At 36.1% G+C, this 19884-nt stretch overlaps 1 protein-coding gene across 1 annotated transcript; it reads right to left on the bottom strand.

Moving 5' to 3' along the window:
- Nucleotides 1-352: 352 nt before the first annotated feature.
- On the bottom strand, nucleotides 353-18045 carry ISY1 (ISY1 splicing factor homolog). Its single transcript, XM_081936539.1, has 11 exons — nucleotides 17564-18045; nucleotides 16224-16246; nucleotides 15378-15429; nucleotides 13857-13922; nucleotides 11638-11680; nucleotides 11072-11184; nucleotides 10653-10770; nucleotides 8447-8569; nucleotides 2818-2930; nucleotides 2430-2516; nucleotides 353-1101 (listed from the first exon to the last, which is right to left on the bottom strand). The coding sequence occupies exons 1-11, from the start codon at nucleotides 17747-17749 to the stop codon at nucleotides 994-996; spliced, it is 1032 nt and encodes a 343-aa protein (XP_081792665.1). The 5' UTR covers nucleotides 17750-18045; the 3' UTR covers nucleotides 353-993.
- Between the last annotated feature and the right edge of the window lie 1839 nt (nucleotides 18046-19884).

Here is a 19884-nt window from a genome sequence, read left to right as displayed (position 1 = left end):
TCTTACAATTGCTAAATATTAGCATTCACACTTGTTAGTTTGGTAGTAGAAAAATGGGTTACATTATAGAAACTCCATGTTGCTGTATGACGTGGACTAATTATATAATAATGTACTGTATTTAGGTATCATTGTAAAAAGCCTATGATAAAAACATTCATAAACCTCCAAACTGTTCCTAGAAAATTAGTTTTTTTTACACACACAAAAAATTTTTTACATAGTGTTTGAGATTTTTTTTTGTTACTCATCTTGTTGATACTCATGTTTCTAGAGTTCATAATATTTATAAATTATGATATTCAGAGCTGAGGAATTTTAGTATTTTTAACAAAAGCAATAAACAATTAAATCTACATAAAGTTTTACTAAAACAGGAGAGATTTTTATAAAAAGTATTTACAATTTTATTTGCTGAAATATTCAGCATTTCAAAAACTCAGCCAAGTGAGTGTTTTTCCAGTAACATAATACGTACTTCCATATTAACAATATTGAACATTTCAGTTCCTGAAAACTCAAAATTAAATACTGTTCCACAGATGTAGAAATGTCTGACAATTAAAGATTCACACATGATAAACAAAATTAAATATAATAAATCTTCTAAGACTTACTCAACATTCTACTGAAGTGATACAAAATCACTTTGTACAAAAGTACAAAAATATACAAAACATACAAAAGTACAAAAACATACAAAATGTTACTTTCTAATTTAACAGTTATTACTAAGGTAAAATAAAACAAAGAGGAAAATAGGTGGACAAATATAAATTCAAAACAGGCTAGCTATTTAGAGATTGAAGATGGAAACTGAAAATGAATACTCTCTCATAAATTAGGATAGAGTGAAAAATGTGTAATAAAATGTATTTTGGAAAAAAGGACCATCTTCATTCTAGAACTCGCAAAGTCTTATTTCTATAGAATCAAGAAGATACTGATTCTGTAGAATCAAATTAGATTATAAAAAAATAGAAGGGGCAATTACTATAGTCCTAGAAGTTTTTTAGCCTCTTCACTTTGAGCCAGAAGAGCTTCACTGGCATATTTCTGAAGAAGTTCCATCTTCTTTCTTCGGACAAGAGCTTCTTCAATCTGTTAAATGAGCAACATTCAATTTGAAAACTTGCAAATGGGAAATTCTTTAGTAAAAGTAACTTAAGAAACTGACCATAACAGAATTGATTAGCTCAAAAATTACTTTGGCCATAGAATTTGATACATCACTTAATAAAAACAATACAAGTTACAACACTATTTTTCAGAAATGAGTATGAAAATTGATAAATTGTTCAACTGCAGCATCTTGCAAATGCACTTACTAAAATCACTCATCCAATGCAAACATTCAAAACATAACTTGCCAATTAGATAACATTTTAATGATTTGCATTGTGTGAATACATTTTAAAGGTCCTAATTTCCTCCTCACTAATACAGTAGTGAGCCTAAAAATCAAACATACGTATCCTTATAATGGAAAAACAGCTTTTCATATCAATGGAAAGTTGGAAGGGAATGAAAGGGAAGGAGGGAATGAAAGAATATAATGACAGAATGACAGGGAGGAAAGGAAAGGAAACTTAATAGGGAAGCCGACAGGAAGTCAGATGTTGATTCTGCTCCCATGATCATTCTGTTTTCTATGTTTTAAAAACATATTGAAAACAATGACACAACAGGGCAGAGGTTGTCTAGTAATGAATTAAATTCCTAACGTGAATTTCAGCATCCTAAACGTACTTTTTTCAAGAGGCCAGCTTTATCAAAACTGAACAGCCCTCTCTCAACAGAGGAGGAGGGATACGACATTATATATCACCAATCTACAACACAGTCCTTTCAACAGTTCCAAGAAGGCTGCACACCAATTTACACCACTCAGGTGACCCTGATGACAGAGATAAATCTCCAGAAACCTGCTAAAAAGAATGCAAATGACCAGCTGTCTGCAAGGAGTATAAATCCTTCCATTCCCCACCATCCAGTCAGAGCTGAAAAAGCTTCTTAGATGAGAAGCAAAACGTCTTCAAAGAAAAATCAGAAAGTCCAGCTGCCTCTTGAAAAAAGCACCATTGGGACAACCATGACCTGGATGACTGAGAATCTCCATAGAAATTATTTCAGTGGCACTTTTACCATCCCTTCATTTCTGAGTGTATGTGAATACCCAACTATCAACAGTAATGGCCCATTACAGTATATTCTGAGGAAATCTGCTTACTTTGAAGTACACTAATTGTTTTGCTGCAACTAGTGCACAAGTCTACTTCTTTCAAAGTTAAGCTTCTTGTATATCCTTCCTTCCCTCCTTAATTCCTCCCTCTTTCTTTCTTTATACTTCCCTTTCACTCTTTCTCTTCCTTCCTCCCTCTTCCCTCATCTTTCAAATTTATGAATTTTCTGCATGTGCGAGTCCTTACCTCCTGTTGTGATGGTACTGGGACATGAGCAATAAACTTCTGCTGACTATCTTCACCATCTGTTTTCATTCCATTTTCTTCATCAGACTGGAAAGCATTGAGAAAATGTTGAATTCTAAGTTTTCTTAGCACATCATTAGAACTTCACCTCAAAATAAACAGAATAAATCCTTGCTCTCCTGACTGCACTTCAGCCAGGGTCCGGCTAGAAATCAGAGTTAATTACATTCATTTTGTATAAGACAACATTAAAAAATGCAGGTCTATCAACTTGTGAATATATAGCTGCACATTTATTATTAATCTTTTTATCAGTCATGATGGAGTACACTAGTTTACTATATAGACTATATAATATATAGCATAAGGCTGGAAACAGATATACTACCTCATTGTCATTTACTGCATAGATGTTTTCTTCCTCCTCCTCCTCTTCCTTGTCACCTCTTGCAAGATGTGCTTCTCTCTCTACCTTCCACCTTTCCACTGCTTCTGCAATAACTGGAAAAGCAAAATAGCCACATTTGAAAGTTGTATCGAAAACCGCAATTACGAAAATACAGCAACTACTCATCGTTATAGTGGACATTCTCCTTAGGATAAATAAATGTTTACTAATTATTGAAGTTTGTTTGACACTATAATTATTTTTCTATTTATGATATATATTTGTAGTTGATTATGTAAACATTTAATATTCACTCTGGTCATATCACACTGTACCATCTTTCCCTTAAAAGATGACCCAGTGGATCACAGCGTTGTTTAGTTTTACATATTATCACTAAAATATAAGCAACTTAGCTGTGCAACTCAAAACTTATAAAAGGGAAAAGATCAATACTGTGGTGACTGGAGAAAAAGACATTTGTAAGTTGTAAAAAAGAGGCGGAGATGTTTCTAATTTTATCTGTGATTAAGAGTTAATATGGCTGCTCAATTCAACATAGACTCTGAGTGGCATATACATTAAAAGCAAATGCCTATTCTGAACAAAATGTAAATGTGATAGTAAATCTAACCCTAACATACATCAGCCAGGTGAGCACACCAATCCCAGAATTTGGAGAAAAAAATGTAAGTTTTCACATCTTGGACAGTTTCTCTAAAAGGATCTATTAAACAGTGAAAATCTGAAAGAGAATAATATATCAAATGAACAAGAACGTTTAGTAAAAGAAGGCAAATATAATTTATTAGTTATAATCAAGACCCAATAAAGTAACAGTTAAGGGGGGCAGGGTTTTTTTCTTCAAAGGAGAAACAGCAGAAAAGGAGGAGTTGCACAAAAGGAGGAGTTGCACAGAATATTAAAAATACCCATTCTGCTTGGAAATCCAAATTAATTAACCTGATGATGCAATACAATGCATTTGGTTAAAATTAGTGAAGGAATGTCTATATAGGCGTAAAGCATTTTAGATTTGAAGGCAAAAGATTATTTGGAAGATGTGGGAACATGAATGTAGCACCATTTTTCAATTCCTTAGGTCAAATGTGTCACTGCTTAAGATCATGTGGCAGATAAAGAGGGGAGCCATGGGGTCCCAGGAAAAGGTGCTGCTGCTGCTGCTGCTGCTTTAAGGAGTTGCTGGCAGCCATTAGCTGTCTTCATAATGTGGAGCATAGAACTAGATCGAAAAATTCATTGTGCAATTAACTATTATTTTAAGGTTCTTTTCACACCTAAGCAAATACCTCTGTAAGTATATAGCTGTTTCTTCTAGGCAAAAGGTGCTCGATTCAGCAATATTGAAACATAACAGCAGGTGGAATCTTGTCTGTGTTACCTTCAAATAATACTTCTGGTTGCTAATGTCTCGTTTAGAAGACAGAACACGTTCCCATTTTTAAGAAAGAAAAAGACATGGGTGAGCGAGATCCATGGAATTATAAATCAGTCAGTCTGACAGGAGGACCTCTGAAAATTCTTGTATGAATCATAAAGAGACTGACCCGTATGCATCTTGAAAAGAAGCAATCATGGATTTGTCTTAAACAAGTCTAACCAGATTAGTCTTATCTCATGTTCTGATCAGGTAACTTCCTGAGTAAACTGTGTAAATGCCATAGACATAGTTTCTTGATTTCAGCAAAACATTTAACAAAGTATCCTCTGACACCAAATTAACAAACTACCGTATTTTTCAGAACTATAAGACTCAGAAGAGTATAAGACGCACTAAGATTTCGAAGAGGAAAACAAGAAAAAAAAATAGTTTTTGCCCTCCCCAGGCCTCAGGAGCACTCTGCAGGCCTCCCAAACCTTTTGTGCACCCCATTTTTTCTAAAATGGGCCCGTTTCTGGCTCCCAAACCCCCCATACATCCCTTTTTTGCTATCCCCAGGCTCCAGGAGCAATCTGCAGGCTTCCCAAGCCCTCTGCGCGCCCCATTTTTGCAGAAAACGGGACACACAGGGTGGGATTTGGGGAGGCCAAAAATGGCTGTATTCAGTGTATAAGTCGCACCGACATTTCCATCCTCTTTTGTAGGAGGGGGAGAGTGTCTTATACTCCAAAAATTACAGTAGTTATACTGGACTGGATGGCATTAAATAGCTGAAGTGAAAGCTGTACTCAGTGCTTTCCAATGTTTCTTCATCATACTGTAGTGAGGTATTTAGAGTTCAGTCCTTGGTCTCCTACCTCAAGCAGTACTGATACATTTAAAGAAATGGACTGCAGAAAATTAAATGAAATTTAACAAAAACAAATGCCAATTTCTTTGCTGAAGAATACATATACATACAGAGGTATTGGCGTAGGTGTGAAAAGAACCTTAGAATAATAGTCAATTGCAAAATGAATTTTTAGATCTAGTTCTATGCTCCGCACTATGAAGGATTAGAGTGAAAGCCAACAAGCATGATCCAGAAACTACATCTTTTGAAGGAAAACGATAATGTATAGTCTTGACACGAGAAGGCTGGGTATAAGCAAAATCTGTTTTCCATCAGTCCAAAGGTCAGAATATAGAATTATGGATGTATAAAATACAGAAATGTAGTTTTTGGCAGAAAAATCCTAAGACTAAATGTAGATTTAAAATTGAATTAGTATCAAAAGAGAAGTAAGCTCCCTTTCACTTGTTGTGTTCAAGTGATCTATGTAGACATTATATTTATTGTATCTGCTGGAGGTGCTTTAACCTGGATTCTTACACTGAGCAGAGGACTGGATTAAATGCAGCTAGCCCTCAACTTACTGTACAATCAAAATTGAAACTTGAATTTTGGTGGTAGGTTATTGCAGGCGAAATTGATTGGATTCTAATTTAACATTGTTTTTACAATTGTTGTTAAACCTGCCACCACAATTGTAAAGTGAATCATATGGTTGTAAATCTGAATCTAACTTATCCAAAGGGTGGGGTTATTTTGCCAAATGTGATCATGTGACTCCAGGATGCTGCAATCAGTCATAAATTTGAACCAGCTGCCATATGCCTGAAATCATATGATGGCAGGGCAGGTGCAGCAGTCATAACTTGAGGATGGTTCATGAGTAAAAGTCCACCATAACTTTAAATGGCCGTTAAGTGACTGGTCATAACTCAAGGACTATCTGGGGGCCCTTTCCAATTCCACAATTATTTAAATCTATCTCATTTAATTATTTGTGTCCCTCTATAAAACACAACAGTATTCTGAATTCAAAAGCAACAAAGCAAAGCACTCTGTTGACAAGAAGTACTACTGAGAGATCACTCACATTCACTTACAGTAATTTAACAAAATTAAAAGGGGCAATTTAGTTATTTCCTTATTTTGGTTCATTTAGTTTTATTTAGTCCCATTCATTTCTAAAACACATGCATTAATTTCCTCTGTATCCATGTGATAAATGAGGATCCACGATCTGGAGTTAATTACCATGAAACCAGATTCAGCCAGGCCTACCAATAAATGGCCGCAGCATTTACTGAACTGTCTTAAATAGCAGGAACAAAAACTTCTGATTTCCTTCCAGAAAAAGACTATACAATAAAGGCATTAGGCTGGAAAATAAGAGTCATTAAGCTTCCAATCTCACTTATCAGCCATGGCATTGAAAATGTTTGGTACAAGAGGTTATATTTTAAAACTAGAAGCAAATGTAGAGAGCCAGTTTGGCCTCCTGGGTTAAGGCACCAGTCTAGAAAGCAGGAGACCATGAATTCAAGTTCTGATTTAGCTATGAAAGCCAGTTGAGTGACTTGGGCCAGTCACTCTCAGTTTAACCCATTTGACCAGTTGTTGCTTTGGGGAAAATAGAAGCAGGAAGGTGTGATGGATGTTCGCCACCTTGAGTTTTTTGTAAAAATAATAAAGGCAGGAAATAAATACGTACAAACATATATAAATTGTTTTCCCCCCAAACCCAAAATTCTGTGAAACAGGTTCGAGCTAACAGTAAAGTGACAGACCCAAAGCCACCCAGTGAATTCTATGGCTGTAGGCAGGCCACAAGCTGAGTTTCCCCACTCCTAATGTGTGTGGGTGGTATTAGTGTGGAAGCTGCACCTTCAGATAGGATGTCTACTTCATGTTAGATCTTTGGAACAATATTTACGAAATGAAGAAACAATTTGTTTCCTTGGTATCCCAATAACAAAGAAAAGAACAGTGAATACAGAGATATACTTTCAGGGAGATATCAGCAGTTTTGGGCCAGGACTTTTAATAGGTTTTCTGTGGGTTAGTAATTCTACTGCTTGCTAGTGCTTCAGGAAGACCAAGCGCTTCCTACTTATTTAAGATAGGTCTGTTTGGTCATAAAATGCTACTTCTCAATCCAATACAATAATTAGTAAGAACGCCTTAACTCACAATTTAATCATGAATGAATAAGTGGGACTGCTCACTCTCAGCTGAGTGAGGACATTTTCAGTCTACTTAAAACAATTCTTTTCAAAAATGTAGGAGCGTGCATGATCCAATGAATATCTCTACTGAAAAATTGTATCTGAAAATCTGGATATACACATTTGTGATAAACCATCAAGACATTGAGTTTCTGCTGATGTACCACTATCTACTACCCAACACTTCCATGTATTTCTGAAGTGAGCTTTAAGCTGATTGAGCTTACAGTGTCTAATTCTAAATTTAGTGTATTAGGGGGGCATCTAATTTTGGTGTCTTATCATAGTTGGGGATTTAACCAATTCCAGAATGTTTTGGAAGTGTACTCTCAATCTAATTTTTGATAATCAAGATATTTAGGAGTTGACAGAATGCTCTCACAGATAAATCATCCCCATGACAAACTGAAAATAGAAGGCTCCATTAAGAACTTCAACTCACAGATGATTTTTTTGCTACTGCACCTGGGAGCCCCATTTATTTGTGGAATGGAATATTCCATTGGAATGCTCATACGTGGGAGTTAGGAACTATCTGTGCTTTGACATCTTGCTAAAGTTACACAGAAGTTGCAGATTAATACTACCACACTGGCTTCAGGCTAATGCAAGTCTTACTTCAAGATGCCAGTCCAAACTAATGACAGTGGGTAACATGATTGTACAAAATACATGAATAGTCTGATTTCTAAATTATCAAAAGAGCTCCAACAGATTCCAATAGTGCTTTACTTTTTGGAATGGGACATGGTGGTTGTGCATACTTTAAATGCAAAAATTTTGAAGTTAAATTCCAAGCAATTATATATTTTTACGAAAAGTATTTGGCAACTGAAATAGAAAATACAACCATCTGGTAGGCAACTTTGTTATGAATCTGATCAATGTCTGTAACCGGAAAGCAGGCAAAGCTCTTGATATGATTACTCCCAACTGACCTTGCTTTTAATTGATACTAGGGGTCTCCAGGTAATTAAGTAACAGAAGAGATCACTGGAGTAAAATGAAGAGTGATTTTCAAAGAACATATTCAAGAACTGGGATATTTAATACAAGCCATTTGGGGCTACTAAAATCCATTTCTGGCAACTGTTAAAGTATATAATATTGATTTGAATTACAAATAATATTCTGTAAAGGGCACTTCAAATAGCCAACAGTTATTTCCTATACCTTTTTTTTCATGTTCCTGTTCCAGCGGTTCCAGGACACCATCATCCTCATCTCTGTAGCCGTAGTATTCTGCATCAATAGCTTTCATGAGTTCAGCTCGAGTTTTCCGTGGTGGGGGAAGGGCTAATGGAATAAATTAAATCATTTTCAAAAAAATAAAATAGAAGCATCAATGATCAGCTTTTAGGCCAGAGATTCAATTAAAAGTTTACTAGTGCTTGTAATCAGTCTAATCAAGCTAAAGGACTTCTTGGACAGAGCACTTCCTATAAGTACTTATTTTAACTCCAGTCCCTTCTCAAGATATAATTAAACTCTCTTCTTTTGGGATGATTTGAAAACTGCAGTTGTTTCGTTTGCTACTGTTACATTGAGTCCAAATGTTCTACCGTTTTATTATAACCTGAACCTTATCTTTTAAAAAATTAAGATGTTGCACCACCCATGCACCACTTAATAGAAACATTCCAATTTTTAAATGCACGGTGAGGTTAATATTCAATTGTCCTATATGGAGATTCTATATGGAGATATAGAATCTCCATACACATCTGACAAATATGGTTATGTTCACTTTGAAATAGTCCAGGAATGTACCAATTAATGATTTATAATGGATTATATATATTTATATTGTGGAAGAGATAAGAATAAGAATAAAAGATAATATTACAGGCATTTCTTGGGTTAAGAATATATTCCATTCCTAACCGTTTTAACTCAACTTTGTAAATAAGTTGGAATTTGTACCTATGAACAGGCAATATATTACTAAAAATGGTGGACAGCAGTCTCGTTTTTTGAGCTGATGAACCGCTGAAGTTGTGCAACATTTTAATGAACCACTGAAACTGTGCATTTCTAATGAGCCATGGTGGCACAGTGGTTACGAGGGCAGTACCGCAGGCTACTTCAGCTGACTGCTAGCTGCAGTTCAACAGTTCAAATCTCACCGGCTCAAGGTTGACTCAGCCTTCCATCCTTCCAAGGTGGGTAAAACGAGGATTCAGGTTTTTGGGGGCAATATTTTGACTCTGTAAACCGCCTAGAGAGGGCTGTAAAAGCTCTATGAAGTGGTATATAAGTCTAAATGCTATTGCTATACCCACAAACTCTGTGATATGTGCCAGTTATATCCTTTCCAGGATAGGGAGGCTGTCCGCTCGCTCACTCATAGGGCTACCCTTGTATCCAGAATCTTCAGCTGGTGCAGAATGAAGCTGCACAAGCTATATTGGATGCTCAGAGAAGGGCACATGCCACACTTCTGTTCCACAAACTGCATTGGGTGCCATTTTACTTCTGGGTCCAATTTAACATGTTGGTTTTAACCTATCAAGCCCTACATGGCTCACAGCCAGGCTATCTATGGAACTGGCTTCATCTCATCATGTCAGCCCACCCACACCACCAGGAAGGCAGGGAAGGTATATTGCATTAACAAACTCCAACTGGCGGGGTCTAGGAAACGAGCACTCCAACTGGCGGGATCTAGGAAAAGAGCCTTCTCTGCCATTGCTCCTGCCCTGTGGAATATTCCCTCCCCCTGGAGGTGAGACAGGCCTCCACTCTCCCGGACTTCCGAAAAAGAGTTAAAACATGTGTCAGTGGGAATCCCTAATATGGGAATCCCAAAGGAATACATAGCCACGGGGCTGTTTGGTGCCCTGAGAATCCTCTCTTCACCTTTTACATTAACTTTTAACAGGACTTAATTATTCTTGCCTCCTTCTAAAAAATTTAATTTTGAAATTTTAAGTCTAGCTTAATATTTTTATAGTTTGACATTTTATTGCATAGTTCCTCTTTGGGGAAAATGGGCGGTTCAGAAATGCAAAAACAAACAAGCAAACAAAAAAATTGTGCGGCTTCAATGGTTCATCAGCTCAAGTAAACACACTGCCTGCCATTTTTAGCAACAGGCAGCCTGTTCATAAGCATGGGTTATCATGGGTCAACGCAGGGACTGTATTGGAGCAGGTAAATTTAATCACACTTATGGTGGGCCAAGGAATGCAAAGAATTTATTTATTTGTTTGCTTGTTTGTTTTCTAGGTCACCCAACTCCAAAACTACTCTGGTTTCACAAGATCAAAAAACAGAAACAAAACCATTTTATCTTAAAAGAACTTTAAACACACACAGACGTTTTACATGCAATTGGTTGGCATTACAGTAATAGCCCAATCAACGTGCAAATACTTACGCTCTTTTTCAAAAAGCTCTCGAACACCGGGTAGGTCTTTAGCTGCTCCAAAGTATTTATAACCTCTGTTTCCTGGAACCTCTTTTCCTTCATGGTCAAGCATTTTAGGGCCAATTCTCTATAAAATAGTTTTTTTTTAAAGGAACATGAGCCGTAAGTTTAAAAGTGTTTTTGTTTTTGTTTTTATCTCTGCAGACAAGAGTTCACATGACTTCAGATATTTTTAACCAACTGGTGTGACCAGGACCTGCCCAAATTGTGCAGGAAGTATTCAAAGAAATTATTTCAATAGCGAGACTAAAATACTTGAACTAGCAATTTATGCATCTGAATGGTTTTCTTTATCAAATATTTTACCAACAACTTAGGAATAATATGTCTATACTTTTGCATTTTCTTACATATTAATGTATACTCACTGCATAATCAGGTCCTCCCAGCTCCTTTATTCGGACCTCCCAATGGCCCTTCTCTCTTAGGAGTTTGTTAATTTCATCATTCAAATCACGAATTCTGAATTCACCTAAACCAGCTATTTTTAAAGAAGAAAATACAGTTTATCATGTAGTCTTTTAAAACTGAAACAATACTTTTTCTATCCTGAAAATCTGTGGGAATTATAAAAGATCTCTCATTTTGCTTTATTCCTTTCAATAACTTCTCTTTGCTTTGTGATAACTTTAATGGCCTTCAAATTATCTTTTAAAAATAGTATGTTTTCAATAAAAAGGCAAATCCAATTTAAATATTTATATAGGTTTGCTGAACACAAGAACAGTATCAGGCCAAGGAGAGTAGAGGGAGAAAAGGTCAAAATAACACATTTTATAAATGTTTTTGAATACTGGCATCAATTTCCCTCATAAATTTGGTACCATACTCCTTAATTATCAACTAGGAAAAAGTGCAAATTTAAATATTATTGAAAACTAGCTTTTGCAGTTGCAGAAGGATATTAAGATTACTCCCATCATTAGGAACTTACCATTTTGAATTTGGGCCACTTTCTTAGAAATTTCACCAATAATCTTTGGAAAAGAGACAATATACAATGTTAATTCTTTTCTTTGAAAAAGTAGCCTGTTTTACACTTGGACATCTCATGTTTAGAAATGTAAGATTTTGGTTAACATCTGAGTGTGGTAACATCTTTTCCACCTTGCAAATTTTATTAAAATGTTATTTGTGAGCTTCAGCTCATTTCATCAGATGCACTATAAGATATCATAGACATAGTTTTCCTCTTATACTGGTTAACATCTGCACCATTATTCTACTTTGTTAAAAGTCTGTAAAGTTTGATAGATGGGAGGCCAATTATTTTGGTGACCACGTGGGGCAAAACACCCAAATGGGATGATTGTAAATATTAAACATTAATTAGAAAGATTTCCTCAACCTATGTATGCTGATTGGTTTAAAGCGCTAACTATACAAACTTATATCTTTATAATTTTGTTGCTCCATTTGAATCTCTGAAAAAGAATTTTCTGAAAGAGTAAATATAAACAATACCTCTAATATCACATCAGTCTTAGTTTTAGCCAGAGTGGATAAAAAAATTGATGATTTTTTTTAAAATTGGATTTTTTAAAATTAAAATTGGATTTTTTTTTAATCATATTTATTTTAATGAAATGCTTTTGGAATAAAAATCTATCTAAAAATAGTTTTCTATTTTTAAGATACACTAGTAATTTAGTTTATTCAGCATGAAATGGAACTTAGTTATGTAGCATGAGGCGGTGTATTCTGCAATATTTACATTTTTGGTAAACTCATTCAATGAATGCAAGCTCTGCAAGCTAAATAGGAAACCTTCACTTTGTTTGCAAATAATATTAAAGATTTTAACTACTAGCCAGAATGAGTCCTTACATTTAAAGAGCACCTGCCATTTCAGATCCATCATGGCAGCGCCTGTTAGCGGGCATCCACTCACGTGCTACCTGCTACATCCCACACCTTGTGTCCCTGTCACATCATCAGCTGTCCCATAAAAGTGAATGGGACTGTCAGTGAGTCAACAGCAGGTCAGAGGAGGAGTTGCTGCAGGATGAAGATGACAGTTGCTCTTTAAAAATTATGATTTAAATAGAGTTGATTTAAATCAAATCCAACCTGGTTTTAGCCATTTGTGCTTTTAGTGTTCTTGAACAGTTAAGTGACACTTGAATACTATATATATGTCCAAGAATGCAACACAAGTATTCATTTATTAATTATTTCTTTTGAATTAAAAAATGTTCTGGATCAAAGCCACTGCCTTTTAATAATTATTCTGATTTTCCTTCATAAACAAAATATCTGTATTTTACCTCATTGATCAAGCAGTTGCTCATAAAAGCTTATGCCATCTGTCAGACCTGAATATTTTGTTGTTGTTACTATAACTGATTAATATGTTCATTATCTCACTGTACTTTGGCCATAAAACCACTCTCTCCCATAAATTAAGTTCTTTAATTCACTAGAAGATCTGTCCAGTTTCCCTATGTATAAAATAACATGGCTTTCTTACATCACTTGTCTTTATGTCATGTCTGAAGTATCTGTTCTGTCTTGCAATGATTGAGCTGAGGGCCAAGGCAAACAGTACAGCTCATTAAATCAGGAACACTGCAAACACAGAGCTACATATAATACTACACAAGGCTTCAAACTCTGCAGTTGCGCAAAAATAATTTCAGGATTTGAGTATGGCTAGTCTAGAGAAAAGAAGGGCTAGGGAGGACGTATTAGCAGTATTCCAGTATTTGAGAGGCTACCACAAAGAAGAAAGGATCAACTTATTTTCCAAAGCACCAGAGGGCAGGACAAGAAACAATGCATGGAAACTACTCAAGGAGAGAAGCAATCTGGAATTAAGGAGCTTAACAGCGAGGACAATTAACCAGCGGAACAGCTTGCCCTCACAACTTGTAGGGGCTTCAACACTGGAGGTTTTTAAGAAGCATGGATGCTGCAACCAATCACAAGTGCAAGCTAGATGAGAAGTGCTTGAATTTTGTTTATGTAACTGCGGGGACACTACAACAGCCAGAACTTTGAGGACCAGTTGAACTGTAAATCTCTTCATTCAGCATCAGTATAATTTTGAATGGTCACTGAACAATTAATTGTAACTGAAGGACTATCTATAGAAATATGCAATCAAACTTAATTCAGATTTAAATTTGATACACAATCTCAAAAGAGAAATACCTGTCTTCTCCATTTCTCAGCTTTGGGCAATTCATTACATTCTGATGCAAGAAAAGGTCTTCGTTCCTATTGAAACAAGCAAATGTATTAATTACCATTATCCTAGCATTAAGCTATGTACTTTCCGATGACTTATTTTTGTTTACTTACATAGCTAATGTACATGCTTTCTTACATCCACAATAGGTCGGATACAAACATAATAGTTATATTAATTTACCAACCAATTGAAAGGAAACATTGTTGCACGAAAGTTAAAATTAAGGATCACATGGCTATCCAATGATGTGGGTATGACATTTCAACCCATGACAGCATACTGTATCAATGGACAACCATGTGATTCTCTATTTTAATGTTTATGCACAGATCAAAATGTCAAATAGCTACTAAGAAAATTATTGGGCTGAAAGATTAGAGATCCTTTATTGATAACAAGTGAGAACATATGAATATCTCTAGCTGTTTTGTAAAATTAAATTTGTCAGAATGTTGAGTGTTTCAGAGAAGCTTGATTTCTATAAAGCACATGACTTATAGTACCGAAACAAAGACTAGTATAGTAGTATACAAGAGACTAGTATGTATTATTAGAAACTGCCTGTGCCTCCATTCTCCATTCCATTCTTTTTACTTGAGCATTTTAAAAAAAAATTGTTCATATTTTATGTTATAGTCAGGGAGATTACTTATTTCAGACCTGTCCCGTGATTTATGTGAGATCTTATTTATTTATTTTCATTTCTATTGAAATCAATTCAAGTAGCAGTTCATACAAAAGAAGTTTTAAACACTCACAGATAACAGAAAAACAGTTCAAATACAAGCAGCCTTGCATATCCTCTTTGTTCTGAAGTACTTTTTAGAACCAATTTTACATAAATCCTAAATTTGTCTGTTTTGTGATAAAATGTTACTCTGTGTTTAGCAACAAAGCACGGAAGATAAGATAAATGTATATATTAGAGCATTATTGAACTCAGTTTGATGTTCAGACATCACATTATTAATCCAGGCAATGTTCTCCACATGCATACAAACAAAGCAAGAAGTCTCTAAATAACCAGTTTCAAAACTAATGTCAGTACAAGCAATATTTCACAAATAATCCTGATGGAAAAAACAACACCATGAGCCTTTTAAAGAGGATGGCCATGTTGATAAACTGAGCAAGTTGGGACAAGTGCTTTGTGAAGTATTCTTTCAAATGGTTTGTCCAAACAGCTAGAATATTAACCATATTAATCATTACCAGAGTTTAATCAATAATTTTGTGGTGTATATTGTGAAGATGTTGAAAGGCTATTTATACAGAAAAATATTTTGCTAGTAATCCCAGCTTTTTTGGTGAAATTAAGTTAAAGCATTTCATATCAATCAGCCAAGACCAATGTCTGGATTTCTAGGCCTTAATTGCTAATGTTATTTTCAAGAGCCAATTTGCATGTTTGCCTTCCCAGTGGAGAGTGGTCTCTGTATTTAAATGCATAGTTGTTTATGTATGTTTAACTATGTTGTTACCTTAAGTTTTCCTTCTTCTAGCTGAGCTTGGCGAAACCTTGCCAAAGCAGTCCTAAAAGGAAGAAAGCTTAGTTCAACATCTGTTTTTTTAAATGATTTACAAACATCAATTTAGATTATTAGTACTGGGTAAATAAAAAGTTCAACGTATTTATGTAAAGCAGTTTGCATTAGTTATCTTAAAAATTGTAACCACTTTAGTTACTAAACATAGAAAAATGACTATGATTATAGTCTGAACCTTTTAAGATAGAACATCATTGTTTTAAGTTTTTAAAAAGTGTCCTTGTTCCTTAAAAATATTTTAAATATAAAATTCTAAATAAACAAACCAAACAAATATCAAGTAAGTCCTATTATATGAGGAAAGAAAAACAAAACTCACAATGTGATTAAGCCTTATTAATATAGAAAATGAAAGAATGCCACAATCTTTTGGACTAATCCTTTCACACTTATGTTCTGTGCTAGATTATCCAACACATTTAAGCCTGAAGAAAAAGCTTTCAATTCATCTTTGGAACTGTATTTTTTTATGCTGTAAGAGTTTATTTTATTCTTTGGAGATGGAGATTAAAAGCAAAGACATGTTGGTCTACTTGGTCTACAAACCAGTCATATTTTCTTAATCAAAGGACACTGAAACTATAGTGCATGTGAATGATATCCTGCTTTTCTCCACTAGTATTTGAAAGGAAGTGGGATTTTCATTAAGATATAAAGTGGTTATTTCTATCATTAAAATGATTTTATATGTAGAACAAATATAGCAACTAGTTCAACTGTGAAAAAAACAGGCTGACAATTTTTCAGAATTAAAAAAAGCAAAATTCAAATTGTACTTACATAGCCTTTTCTGCATTTCGAGCCTTAAAGAAGAGAGAGAATTGTTGTTTGTTTTAAAGGAATACTAATAACATGAAGTTTGGAGAAATTTTACAAGAAATTAAAAATCCTGTTAGATCAATTCAGTATGAACATCCAATGTTTCCAGTGCTAAGAGCTGCAATTATAATTTCACATATGTGGCTCTTGAGAAATAGATTTGGTCATCACTGAGAATTAATTGTGAGTTGATGTTCCAGCCATTCATAGTGTCACATTTGATGTGAAACTAAGGAGTTTCAGAGTTTGGTCTAGTGGCTAAGGCATCAGCTAGAAAATAAGAGACCATGAGTTCAACTCCTGCATTATCCATGAAAGCCAGCTGGGTGATCTTGGTCTAGTCACTCTGTCTCAGCCCAATTCACCTCACAGGGTTGTTGTGGGAAAAATAGAAAGAAGCTGTGTGGGATATGTTCATCACCTTGGGTTATTTTTTAAAATAAGGGTAGAATATAAATGCATGAATAAAAATAACTAAATAATTAAAGACACTAATGGGAAAACTGGATTGATGCCATTCTAGCAGTCAATCACACATGATCAGGTATCCAACAGAACATAATAGTCTACAGAACTAGAAATCAACAACTAGGAATAAGAAAAAAAAAACATACAGAACCAAGCAACTAACTGTTTTTGTGATAGTCATGACAGAACTATTTCTTTTTAAAATCTAGAAACAAGACAGTTGATAGGAAATAAATTGGAGGATTCAAAATGAGTTTCATTCCTGCAATTTTAAAAGAGCAATAGCCTGGTTCCCAAATGAAAACAATGTAATGAGTGTGTGTGATCTACAGAATAGTGAAGTAAAATTGCTATGAAAAATCCAGTTATACACATTTTTTTAAAGAATCCGAGGGCTTAAAGAAAACAGTGCTGGACATTAGTAATAAACTATGCACTCATAACCATACTAGTTTTTTTTTTAATGTATTTATTTTGCTGGCAAATCAAATATTATTCTGAGTTGCTGCACAATATTTTTACATGCAATTTTCAATTGTAAGCCTTGTATTTTCCTTTAGCCCTACAGACTCATTCTTATAATACATTTGAATCATCTCCAAATCTAATTCCATTATACAGTGGTATAATAATTGTATAAGACAGCGAAGGGCGAGGTCTTCTGTTCGATTCTCTCCCTTGCCTAACTCCCAGGGGAGCCTTCCTTCTTCACGTGTGCGTGCCTAACCCCGGCCGTATAAAAAACTGGCAGAAAACCCAAAGAGCCGTGAAGAACAAGCATATGACAAGCTACACTGGAGCCCACCATCCGACACGAACTCCCACCCACTCACCATAGTTGCAGCCGCTGCAGAACACGATGTTGCCCCGACACCCGACCGGAAATGTATGTTCAAAAAAAAAAAACACCCCAAGATAACCCGGAAGAGATTTAACCTGTAACTGATAGCAGTTCCTTCTGCCTCGTACTCCTTTAGAGCGACTTCCGGTCGTCTATTGCAGTTTGCGTAGGCGGCCATGAACAGGCAAAAGCGCTAACAGCGTACATAGGCTTTTATATCAGAGCCCCGATATGCTTAGCTTAGCGATTTCGTCGTGTTCGCCTCTCATTCTAGCCTCGACAGAGCGACTGGTGCATTTTTTCAATATTTGCTTTTCGACCAATTCCTTAAATGCCATCATGCCTAAGAGTGAACACTGACGGTGATTGCTAGGCGTAGCGAAGCCAAAACTAAAACTTGGCGGAATTGGCGGGCTGAGGTCTACAGAACTATCCGCCCCGTGAAAAAGGAAGTTAGGAGAAAACTCAAGGAAAAAGGAAAACCTTTGCCTGTTGAAAACCTGAGGCTGGATTAACTGTTTTTCCTTTCCCTTTTAAAAATAAAATTAAATTTACTGTATTTTATAAACTCTTATTTGTATTATTTGTGTAAATCAGAGATAATTTCGTGTAAAAAGCAGCATAAAAATGCAGTGTCACTGCTTTTAATATCTCTATTTTTTGAAGTTTTACTAACAAGTGCAATTTTTGAGTTTCCAAGAATTCTTTACTAGTCATTTAGTCCAGCTTCTAATCATGGATCACTGAAATAAAGGTAACACTATAATTAATGGATTAATAGGTAGAAAGTACTTTTAAACAGTTCAGTAATAACTGGCTGTAAGCTTAACTGGCAGGATATGAAACTGGATCCTACTCTTATAGATGCACTATTTTTCCAACTGATTCATTTCCTGGTCCTTGTCACTAATGTAATCTAATTTTGGTGTTGCCCTCAACCTTTAAATGTGCAGCATTTGTCATACTCTGGGTGACCCCACTATATAGCGGTGAGATGTATTGGAAATCCTTCCAAGTATCTAACCACGCGGCACTGTGCTATATGGTATGTAATCTGAATTTAAGCACTATTAATCAAGGTAAGAGTACTATATCATGTATTTGCTAGAAAACATACGTAAGATTTTGGATTTAGTAGGTTTTCTCACTTTACAGTACTGGGCTGCTTCACATCAACTTCTTGTTTCAGATCATACCATAAATTGGATAAAGGTCAGGGCGACTTGGTCATTCCAAAAATGCTTCAACCATAAGATGTAGCTGTTTGGATCTCTCTATTGCAATCACCAAGTCATTTAAACTTCAGATCATTGACTTCCCTAACATTCTCCTGGAAAATATGCTGATGGGAACTTATTACCACTGACATGAGGCCATATGAATAACATGCAAATCATTTGCTCTTATTGAGGTTGTGAATTTCCACAGTATCTTATTGGGGTACCTTTTGTTGGACATACCATTTTTAAAGAATGTGATAGTGTTGCACTTTCTTAATGTTTGTGTGACTGAATTGATGGAGGCCAAATTCTTTGGCAATGACTTTATAGCCTTCATCTATATCAGCGATGGCGAACCTTTTTTGGCTCGCGTGCCATAAGTGGGGGTAGCGCAGGGGGGCCATGTGCAGGCGTGCCACACCCATAATGCAATGTGTGACACCCCCCCCAGTGCGCATGCATGCACTACAGGCACAACCCCGTTTTTGCATGCTTTAATCGCCCTCCTCAGGCTCCAGAGGCTTTATAGGAGCATGGGGTGGGTGAAAACAGCCTCCCCCGCACCCCTGGAAGCCCTCCAGAGGCTTCCCTGAAACCTCCGAAGCAGTCAAAATGACCCTCCGAGCAAACCGGAGCTCGGAGGGTCGTCTTAAGTGCTCCAAAGGCTTCACGGACCTTCAAGAGGCTCCCCTGAAGCCTCCGGGGCAGTCAAAACAACCCTCCGAGCAAACATGAAGTCCGTTCCCAAAGTTTCGGTTTGCCCGTGGGGCCATTTTTTTGCTCTCCGGGGGCTTCAGGGAAGCTCATGAAGCTTCCAGAGGGGGCGGGAGAGGCTCTTTTCGTCCTCCCCAGGCTCCTATAGAGCCTCTGGAGCCTGGGGAGGGCGAAAAATGGCTTTAAAAAAGGGTGAACTCAGCTGGCCAGCACGCACATGTGCGCTGGCCAGCTGACAGGGCAGTGCCTCACGTGCCCTGACAAATGGCTCTGTGTGCCACCTGTGGCACACATGCCATAGGTTCGCCATCACTGATCTATATCATCCTCAATAACCATTTTTCTGAGGTTGAGGTCTCTTGATCAGGCGATGCCCTTT

This window comes from Natrix helvetica, assembly GCF_964273705.1.
Source record: "Natrix helvetica genome assembly, chromosome: 1".
Lineage (NCBI taxonomy): Eukaryota > Metazoa > Chordata > Lepidosauria > Squamata > Natricidae > Natrix > Natrix helvetica.
The sequence above is the reverse complement of the archived record's forward strand: the minus strand, read 5'-3'. Positions and strand labels throughout refer to the sequence as shown.

Coding starts and splice junctions, on each gene's coding strand:
- ISY1 (XM_081936539.1), bottom strand. CDS start 17,749: ATGGCCGCCTACGCAAACTGCAATAGACGACCGGAAGTCGCTCTAAAG. Junction 15,430..16,223: donor CGAAATGCAGAAAAGGCTAT/GTAAGTACAATT, acceptor TCTTCCTTTTAG/GACTGCTTTGGCAAGGTTTC. Junction 11,681..13,856: donor CTGAGAAATGGAGAAGACAG/GTATTTCTCTTT, acceptor TCTTTTCCAAAG/ATTATTGGTGAAATTTCTAA.